This window comes from Ctenocephalides felis, unplaced genomic scaffold (assembly GCF_003426905.1).
Source record: "Ctenocephalides felis isolate EL2017-DRISC unplaced genomic scaffold, ASM342690v1 CF-g0.4_SCAFFOLD_01492, whole genome shotgun sequence".
Classification (NCBI taxonomy): Eukaryota; Metazoa; Arthropoda; class Insecta; order Siphonaptera; family Pulicidae; genus Ctenocephalides; species Ctenocephalides felis.
The window spans coordinates 6,979,705-6,990,325 of record NW_020537646.1 but is presented as its reverse complement, the minus strand read 5'-3'; the positions used below and the strand labels follow the sequence as shown (position 1 = coordinate 6,990,325).

At 30.1% G+C, this 10,621-nt stretch overlaps 2 protein-coding genes across 2 annotated transcripts; one reads left to right on the top strand and one right to left on the bottom strand.

Moving 5' to 3' along the window:
* The first annotated feature begins 4,006 nt into the window (after positions 1-4,006).
* LOC113369932 (L-xylulose reductase-like) lies at positions 4,007-5,903 on the top strand. The gene is made up of 5 exons (XM_026610558.1): positions 4,007-4,031; positions 4,934-5,186; positions 5,257-5,371; positions 5,454-5,656; positions 5,733-5,903. The coding sequence occupies exons 2-5, from the start codon at positions 5,026-5,028 to the stop codon at positions 5,842-5,844; spliced, it is 591 nt and encodes a 196-aa protein (XP_026466343.1). The 5' UTR covers positions 4,007-4,031; positions 4,934-5,025; the 3' UTR covers positions 5,845-5,903.
* A 156-nt stretch (positions 5,904-6,059) lies between these two features.
* LOC113370385 (metal transporter CNNM2-like) lies at positions 6,060-10,083 on the bottom strand. The gene is given in 13 exon segments (XM_026611051.1): positions 6,060-6,341; positions 6,398-6,505; positions 6,608-6,822; positions 6,895-7,021; positions 7,510-7,649; positions 7,901-8,041; positions 8,104-8,250; positions 8,531-8,722; positions 8,783-8,954; positions 9,224-9,397; positions 9,518-9,657; positions 9,660-10,002; positions 10,045-10,083. Coding segments are annotated over 13 exon segments (2,019 nt in total). The 3' UTR covers positions 6,060-6,260.
* Between the last annotated feature and the right edge of the window lie 538 nt (positions 10,084-10,621).

Genomic DNA, 10,621 nt, shown 5'->3' with positions numbered 1-10,621 from the left:
CTCACCAGCGAAGGGCCACGTAAGCAATCAACAAACTCAACAAGCCAACACGGCAATTTATCACACAATCTCAACCAAAAGAAATTTACAAGGAAGTTCAAGAATGGCAGTCAGAGATGCGAAACAATCTTTTTCATTAGGGCGGAGTGATGTAGCGGGTTGCCAACACGCATAGCGGCTTGTCAACACGCATCACATGTCTCTGGACAGATTGGCCCATATAGTGACAGCACTGAGAAAAACAAAAGGAAATTCAAGTGTCAGATCGGACACGGTTTTTGTTTCTCCCTAGTCGAATTTGCCTAAAATGTATGATTCTTAAAACCTTTCTTTTCAATTATAAATACGAAAATACCAATAACATTTTATTAACGATTAGTATGACAACACATAGTGTCGTGGATATTAATCATATATAAAATAAACGAAATATAAATAATATTTTATGAAATTTATTATTGTCTATCATTTTGGTATTTAATATGGACCAAGCCTCCATATTTTGAGTGATGTAGCGGGTTGCCAACACGCATAGCGGCTTGTCAACACGCATCACATGTCTCTGGACAGATTGGCCCATATAGTGACAGCACTGAGAAAAACAAAAGGAAATTCAAGTGTCAGATCGTACTTGGTTTTTGTTTCTCCCTGAGTAGTTTTTGCCAAAAAAATGTATAATTCTTGAAACCTTTCTTTTCTATTATAAATAAGAAAATACCAATAACGTTTTATTAATGATCAGTATGACAACACATAGTGTCGTGGATATTAATCATATATAAAATAAACGAAATATAAATAATATTTTATGAAATTTATTATTGTCTATCATTTTGGTATTTAATATGGACCACACCTCCATATATATATATATATATATATATATATATATATATCTTCACGTTTCAAAGGTTTCTGAATATTTTGGCATACCTTAGAAAAATGGATGTATGTGTGTGTGTGCATGTGTGTGTGTGTGTGGAAATACATACAACCCTCAGTTTTGTACTGTACCACAAATCCTTATTTGGATTGTCCAATAATTTTCCATCCAGCTCGATAACTAATCAATCATGTATTTTATGGTCGATTTTTACTGACTTTTGATTAAGAATTTTATTAACTTCCCGTAGTAACTTTAATTATTATATATATATATATGTAGCGGGTTGCCAACACGCATAGCGGCTTGTCAACACGCATCACATGTCTCTGGACAGATTGGCCCATATAGTGACAGCACTGAGAAAAACAAAAGGAAATTCAAGTGTCAGATCGTACTTGGTTTTTGTTTCTCCCTGAGTAGTTTTTGCCAAAAAAATGTATAATTCTTGAAACCTTTCTTTTCTATTATAAATAAGAAAATACCAATAACGTTTTATTAATGATCAGTATGACAACACATAGTGTCGTGGATATTAATCATATATAAAATAAACGAAATATAAATAATATTTTATGAAATTTATTATTGTCTATCATTTTGGTATTTAATATGGACCACACCTCCATATATATATATATATATATATATATATATATATCTTCACGTTTCAAAGGTTTCTGAATATTTTGGCATACCTTAGAAAAATGGATGTATGTGTGTGTGTGCATGTGTGTGTGTGTGTGGAAAATACATACAACCCTCAGTTTTGTACTGTACCACAAATCCTTATTTGGATTGTCCAATAATTTTCCATCCAGCTCGATAACTAATCAATCATGTATTTTATGGTCGATTTTTACTGACTTTTGATTAAGAATTTTATTAACTTCCCGTAGTAACTTTAATTATTATATATATATATATATATATATATATATATATATCTTCGCGTTTCAAAGGTTTCTGAATATTTTGGCATACCTTAGAAAAATGGATGTATGTGTGTGTGTGCATGTGTGTGTGTGTGTGGAAAATACATACAACCCTCAGTTTTGTACTGTACCACAAATCCTTATTTGGATTGTCCAATAATTTTCCATCCAGCTCGATAACTAATCAATCATGTATTTTATGGTCGATTTTTACTGACTTTTGATTAAGAATTTTATTAACTTCCCGTAGTAACTTTAATTATTATATATATATATATATATATATATATATATATCTTCACGTTTCAAAGGTTTCTGAATATTTTGGCATACCTTAGAAAAATGGATGTATGTGTGTGTGTGCATGTGTGTGTGTGTGTGGATACATACTTTCGTCGACGATTTCGGGAACACGGATGAAGCAATTTGAATAATTCAAAAACACTCGATTCGTATTGATAAGGAGACGTGCTGATTAGTTTTTGGCGAAGGCAGGTCTAGCCCTTCCGAAGATATGCTTCGCTATTTCGTCTCTATGCAGTTAAAGCAGTACGATTGCTTTGAAAAAAAGTTCAGAATTTCCAAAATATTTCAAAATAAATTTTTCTACAAAAAGTCTTTTTTTACGAAAAAAAGTAAATTTTTGTCAAAAATTTATAGTTTCTCAAAAATCTATTTTTTTCAGAGTAAATTTTTTTCAAAAATGTTAATCTTAAAAAAAAATGGTACGGGAAGTTCCAGCAATTTGCCTTAAGGCACAAATCCATGCGCCCCACTAGTTGTTCAGATATTTAATTATAAAAATATTATTTCGAATACATGTTGATTCATTCTCTTAGAATAATCCGAATAAATGCAATTCCCTTGTAAACTGAACCAACAACTCTAAGTTTTAGAAGATTTGGATTTCATAATAAAAAAAAATAAATGAAAATCTAATAAAAATGCAAGTATCTGTAAAGATCATCACCTCTTGGCCTCTGGATGGCCAACGTTTATTAAATCTTAAACAACACCCCCAATGGGTACAGAAAAAGGCTTCACCGATGGTATTTACATAATGATTATTTATACACCCCATTCATCCCAATTTTCATGGTTCCGATTTCTTTATAGAAGATCGCAAAAGCAATCTGTTTCCATGAATTTAAAATGAGAAAACGTGAAAAACAACACATTTGTCGTAATTAAATATTGTTACTTCTTGGAAAGCATAGTACTTTATGTCTGGACTAGAAATAAATGAGAAATATTGTTGTAAATTTTATGTATAGTTTGTAATATTGATTAAATGCGAACATATTCATAAAATTTTAATGAACTGTTAAGTATTATTTGCCTATAACTTATGTAGAATTTATTGTGTTTAAACATTAATACACTTGTAAACTTACTCTAATGTTTATTCACAAATATTTTAAATATATATATATATATATATATATATATATATATATATATGTGTGTGTGTATATATATATATATATATAATATATTTAGAATATATTATCGATATATGAAAATCTTCTAAGGCAATACAAAAAAGCAACGATTTATAAATCTTTCATTTTACAAACTGGAACATAAAATTCAGAAGAGTTGTGCAAAAATATTTTGTGCTTTATCTAATTTTTCCGATTTTTTTTCTCAAATGACTCCAAACATCAAGAAAACATAAAAATAGCAAATCAGATTTGCTATCCAAAAAAACTTCTTCGGAAAGTTAGTAAGTGAAGGAAAGAAATGAATTGAACATTAAATTGAAAGTGTTACAATATTTGAGGATTTAATAAATTAACAAGTGAATATCGAAACAGCAACGTTTTTCTTATCGACAACACTAGCAAAAGCGATCTACAGTTTCGGTTTACAAACATTCAATGTCAATGTGTCAAGTTGTATATAAAACCAATATAAATTGTGCGATAAAATTCTTATATTAAGCCTGCACTATGAACAGTTGATAGAAAATACTTGTATACGTGGAAAGATATTTATTTATTATATAGATTTTCCAAAGAAATATATTATTCGATTCCAACTTCTATGTGATTTAATTTGTACATTTAGAAGAGTTATTTGTATGTAGTGGTGTCCAAAATTCTTATCTTAATCGCTGGTAAAAAATCTTGAATATCATACGTGCATAAATATTTTTTGAAATGCAAGATTTTTTAAAAATAAACAAATATGGGTAACGGGAGCTGGTGCAGGTAAATTTTTAATAAAAAAAGCAATATGCTCAAGTGTTTAAGTATTCAATGAAAAATTTATGTAAACAAATCAAATAAAAAATTTGTTTAAATTTTATTTAGTTTTCAATGAAAAATTGTTTTTGAAATAAAATTTAAATATTACAGGTCCTTGTATAAAACTGAAATGATTATTGTAATCTTTATAAAACTGAAACTTCTTTATAATAAATTTTAAGGATAAGTTGTAAGAGTTAGAGTCTATATATTTTCTATATTCTTCTGATATATATATATATATATATATAGACAATATTTGTACACATTATATGCAACGTATCTTAATTGTAAGGGTTCATATGAATCTCGGGCTTCAAAATCATAGACTTGTTTAATTCTACCAACTATATGGTAGGAAATTTGGTGAGAAATTTTTGAAAAATAGATAATATAATAAATTATATATAAGTTGTCATATGAGAAAGACAACTTCTTCTCTTCATATGAGAAGAACGAACTTTTTAGATACATAGAAATATAAGGTTGTCAAATATCTCCCTTCCGCCTTTTTGTATTATAACCAAGAGCAAAAAGCGAAGGGAAATATTTAACAACCTAATATCAAAAGGTATCATTTTCTATTGGTAATAGCAATGTGTTAAAGTCACCAAATCTCCTAAGATATAGCAAAATTAGGTCTTAAGGTGTAGATTGAAACCTGAGTTCTTACGAAGAAATAACAAAAATAATTTAACATATATTTTGGTAAAAATATTTCACTTTGATGTGTATAATAAATATTACTATGATATTAATTTTTTTTTTAAATTTCTAATTCAAAATACGTTCTGATTGTAAGTTTTAAATAAAAATAAAACATATGTCTCAACTCACCCATCGTGAATTATCTGTCCTCTCTACAGGCATAGGTCGAGCACTATGTTTACACCTGAACACTTTGAATGCATCAGTAGTCGCTATTTCCAAAAGTTACGATCGTCTTAAGACACTACAAATGGAAGCGCCCTCAATATGCATTGTGGCAGTTGATCTACGAGACTGGGATGCGACCAAAACTGCCCTAGAATCTCTTCCTGCACCTCACGGAGTCGTTAACAACGCTGGGGTTGCTGTACTTCGCCCTATTCTTGAATTGGAAGAGAAAGATTTCGACAGGTAATTAATTAATTGAAGAAAACTAAGCTAAAAATATCTTTTTTTTAATAAAAAATTATTTAAATTTCAGTACTTTCTCTGTAAATGTAAAAGCTGCCTTGAATGTAACACAGATTGCATCCAAAAAGATGATTGACAATCATTTGAAAGGTTCTATAGTAAACGTTTCTTCTCAAGCAGCTATGGTGAGGTATTTAGATTAAAAAAATTACTTATACATCTTTCAACTAATACTTGATATTCAATCTCTAAATTATTCCACCCCAGGCAGCTCTGGCAGACCATGCTGTTTATTGCAGTTCCAAAGCAGCCCTGGATGGCTTGACCAGATCTTCTGCTCTTGAACTTGGTAGGCATGGCATCAGGATTAACAGTGTAAACCCAACTGTTATAATGACTGATATGGGTCGCTTAGGTTGGAGTGACCCAGAAAAATCTAAGACTATGTTATCCAAGATACCACTTGGACGGTAATTATTAAAAAAAAAAATATTTTTGTCATTGATTATAAAAAGATAAATAAAATATAATCAATTGATTTTCCAGATTCGGAGAAGTTGATGAAGTGATAAACGCTGTTTTATTTTTGCTCAGCGATCAGTCATCACTCATTACAGGAACATCAATGCCTCTTGATGGAGGATTTACTGCCTGCTGATGTAAATTTATCATTTTACATATAAATCTTTATATTTTTAGAGCACTAAACATAATAGAGTTGTTATGTAGATAAAATATAATATGACACTTACATTGGTGATTTCTTGTTCCTTGGAAAGTATGATCTAAAAATGCATTATATATATGCTATGTAAACACCTTGTAAATAAAACAAATATTAATGCTTTGGCATAATATTTGAAGTCTTATATGTATTAAAATTCATAAATATATAAAATTTGTAATGAAAACTGGAACATTTGTATATATATATATAGTCAACAAAGCACTAAAAACTTTAAATTAACATAAGTACTTCATTAAAAATAAGTAAACGATTAAAGCTAGACATCTTAAGTAATAATAAGTGCACTATTTTAAGTAATGCTATCAGATAGCATGAGACACCGTGTGTCATAATGAATTAATCGTATCATGAAGCAAAGCTGTGTTTTCATGACATTCTTTTGGTGGTTCTAATATACTCGGTAACACCTAAAAAAATATAATACTTAATACATATAACTACAAATATACTTGTAAAGAATTACCATTATAGAATTTTGATTGCCATAGAAATTTTTGGAGTTTGACTTGTGATTAGTTTCTATTTCGACATTTGTCATGTTCGTGTCTTCTTCATCCAGCGAATGCAACAACTTTAACGAAACAACAAAATATAGAAGCAGTTTAATCTATATCTAACATAAAGCTGGCATAATGATTTGAAAAAATGTACATTTTTACTGAATATTCTATACCTTTTCCACTTCATGGTCCACATCTTGATCATTGGCGCTATTATCTCGCTGAGCGCGCTCCAAAAGTGTAGCCTTTCTGGCGGCCAAATATAAAGGTTTCTTTATAGAAATATAAACCAAGTCAGTCACAGCCCGTACTGTATAGTCTGGTATAAAACTGTTTTTTAATATACCATCTATATTTAACGATTGCATAGATCCTTTTACAGAATCGGCTGAAATAAAGTAAAATAAGAAAAATACCATAAATATAATATTACAAATAAATTTTTTAATAAATAGCTCACCAACTCCAATATTTTGTGTAATCGCTTGAAGACCAAAATAAGTAAATGGACCACTCTCAAAGACTAAATTTTCTTTTCCGACAGTTACCTCAACACGACCCTCTAATATAAGTACAAAATGATCCATCTAAACATAAAACAAAATTATTTAAAAATCTAGCTTAAAATATCCTATAGCTTCACCAAGTATATAGTTAATTAGTTGCAGTACTTTGGTGAAAGAAAACCAAAAATTCGAAAAGTAATATCTTTTTTATGTATCTACTTAATATAACAATTTGATTTAGAACTAATTTACAGTGGAATTCCTAGTAGTTAAATAATTAAAACATGTATATTTTAAAATCAAAATAAATGTAGGCTTGTGAATACAGTATAACCATGACTAATTATTTTCAGTATATGTGAGATGTACAAAACGCGGATTTCGGAGAACAAAATCATTTCGATTGAGTACTACTTCTCAATGCAATTTATAGTAATAAATAAATAAAAATAGCTCGTAAAATAAGAACAAAGTCTGTAATATTGTGAATTAAAATTTGAATTGCAAAATTTAACAAAGTGTCTAACAATCACTTCTAGGAAGCATTTGTTTTCAATTCGGATACCCACCGGTTTTCCTTCTTCGTAGATAACCATTCCATCATCATTTTTTTCCTTGTTTCGAATTTTGATGTGATGAATGATGTCTTGTTTGAGAAGTCTCCGCAATATAGTTTCCGACACTTGGTCAGACTTAAAAGCGTCGATAGCTAAAAATAAAACAAACACATATGTATATAATAAACGGGTTGAAATAACCATACGTACTCCAAATTAGATAAAAATAACTGCATCAAGTATAAAACGACGAAACAAGAAGTTTTAAACTTTACTAGGTAAGTATGTGTGATATCGTTTGAAATTGCGAATGCGCTTCAGATCTAAAATAATCTGTAGCAAATTTCAAAAATATTCTCCCGGTTTATGTTAAACAAACAAATATTACAGTGTTGTTGCTTACTGGAAGTGAGAAACTGGAACATAGCCAAAGTTAACTGAGGCGAAATATGAATCCTGTGATTGTCACGTCGTTCCGCAAATCCAGTAAAATCTTGTTTGGTTATTTTGTGATTGTGCCTTCGGCGCTTGGATCTGTTATCGGCTACAGAAAATACACATAAATAAAAAAAAATAATCAAAAATTAATCAAATATTTTCACGTACTATAAACATCCGTTTCGTCCATGATTTCCGCTTGTATCAATTCTTCTATGACATCTTCTAATGTTACCAAACCAATGGTTTCATAAAATGGATCGCCTTCTCCAGTATTATTGACGCGATGTACAAAAGCCATATGTCCCTTATTTCCTTAAAATTTCAATAATTTGAGCCAAACTAATACTAATTTACTGAATTACTTGCGAAGATGAAATTTATCAAGTGACTTAATTTTTTTTAATCGATGCAGCCTTTTTGAGAAGAAGTCAACCAAAATTCAAATTTTTGCTTACATACACACACGTATATTATTCAAAACAATTCTGAATGACTAGCAACGTCGAGAAAACATAAAATCACCAAACCGAATTGTCAGGCCAAAATATAAACAGCTTCTTAGAGAAACAATTAAGTATAAGGAAATATTCACCTTCTTTAAATTGTTTGAACATAACATCCAGTGTGACATCATCAAAGACGAAATTGCAAGAATTTTGATAAAACTGGCAAAGAGTTTTTAAAGGAGTATTATCATCAGGATCCACAAAAGCCAAATCCTTAATATACAACATTGTTACAATATTGCCGCGATTGCCTTCATATACGGGAATACGCGAATAACCTGAACAAAAAAGTAAAATGAATAAAAATCGTTGTTATTAATCATATAATTCATTGTTACCTGATTTCATAATTTCAGATACAGTTTCAAAATCAAGGATTGATTCATAATCCAACATAAACACGTCCTCAATTCGAGTCATTACTTCCGATACTGTTTTCTTGCGCAATTCTAACGCTCCAGATATAATATTTACTTCGTCCTTGTCCAAATCATTTACGTCAGTTGTCACCTGAAAATCAAATAAATCTATGCATCATTGTATAATTTGTGAGATGATACGATTATAAATTCCATGAAATTCTGTGGAAGTTTTTTTATATAGATGTTAACTGTGAATTGTATCTCATTGCCATGAAATGAACACAAATCTTTTGCAATTGCATACGTAATTCATTTATGGTGAGATTTGAAAAATCGATTATGTATATAAATTTAAATCTGAATGGCAATTTTTATATAATCATAACAATTGCACAATAATCATGGGTACTTAATCACCTTGACTAATTCTTTTAGACGTTCTCTGTTATAAACATTTCCGATTTCTTCGCCAAGTAAACAATCCAGCAACTTTGAAGTTGGATAAGATAAAGGGAATGTTAAAACCATCACAGCCTTTGTAATATATATTGTTCTTGCTCCAACTTCTAAACCATGCCGGGAACAAATTGCCTGGAAACCAAAACCATAATTATAGTAAGTAACCTAAATTATAAAATATATAGATTGTGATTAGATAGATTAATAAAAATCTGCTGAATTTAAAATTATGAATATTATCATTTTTATTACCTGCGGAGTGATTTCTCCAAAAACGACTATAGCCAAAGTTGAAAATATAACTGCAACTAATCCTGAAGTGAGATCATCAAGTAAAATAGTAAACGTTGAGTTCACCAGAACATTTCCTAACAATATACTACACAACAAAAGTTTCCATGGTCCCTCACAGGCTGAATTACCCTAGCATGACGTCGTTCAGCCTCTTGCCCAGTATTACACAAGATCTTCAATTCAGTTCGATCTAAGGCCATCAATCCAAGATTTAGGCCAGAAAATAATGCGGAAAAAAATAGACACACCAAAATAACCAGTATGGAAGCCCATAAAGGAATTGGACGAGTGTAAGTATCAATTAAAAGCCAAGGGTCAGATCCTTGGTGTATGAAAGGAGTAAAGCCGTCATCTGCTGCTTTGCGAGTGCATATGTAAAAAGGACCATTTTCTGGAAGAATTGCTTTTACTAAAGCAGTAGTATGAGTAACTTCTGGAAGAACCTGAAAAATTATAATTATATTTGCTTAAAATGTTGATATTACGCCAGCTGATATTAAACCAGTTAACTGCGGCGCTCTCATTTAAACATGCACAATTTTTATTTCATTTTTTTATGTCGTCAGAATGGAACCGTGACGATTATACTCGTCAATCGCAGAGTAATATGCTTTATATTTCAAAATAGCTACGGTATTCACAAATGTGCCCTATAAACCATAAAACAGTAGTAATTAAATTATTATGAAATATCAGTAATTACAAATTTATACTTTCAATATTCCCCGAGTATGTGTTGTAGCTATGTATGAGCATATTTTACAGACAACGATGACTAATTGTGATAATAAGAAATGCCACATTGCATTTTTTCGCCCGAGATAACTAAACCAAATGTAGAAAAGATTATTATATCATGCGAAGCCTTGGCATTGAATTTCTTTTGGTATGTTTTCAAATCAAGGGTGGTCATCATGTTAAACAACGGATTGTTTTTCTTCGAAATACCTGATGAAGATGTTCATTTTGTAATATGATCGAAATGTGTTACACGAATAACTCGTGTAATATTTATACTTATGATTATATAACACATGTTATATCATAATTAAACACTGTGAT

Coding starts and splice junctions, on each gene's coding strand:
- LOC113369932 (XM_026610558.1), top strand. CDS start 5,026: ATGGAAGCGCCCTCAATATGCATTGTGGCAGTTGATCTACGAGACTGG. Junction 5,187..5,256: donor GAAGAGAAAGATTTCGACAG/GTAATTAATTAA, acceptor TTTAAATTTCAG/TACTTTCTCTGTAAATGTAA. Junction 5,372..5,453: donor TTTCTTCTCAAGCAGCTATG/GTGAGGTATTTA, acceptor ATTCCACCCCAG/GCAGCTCTGGCAGACCATGC.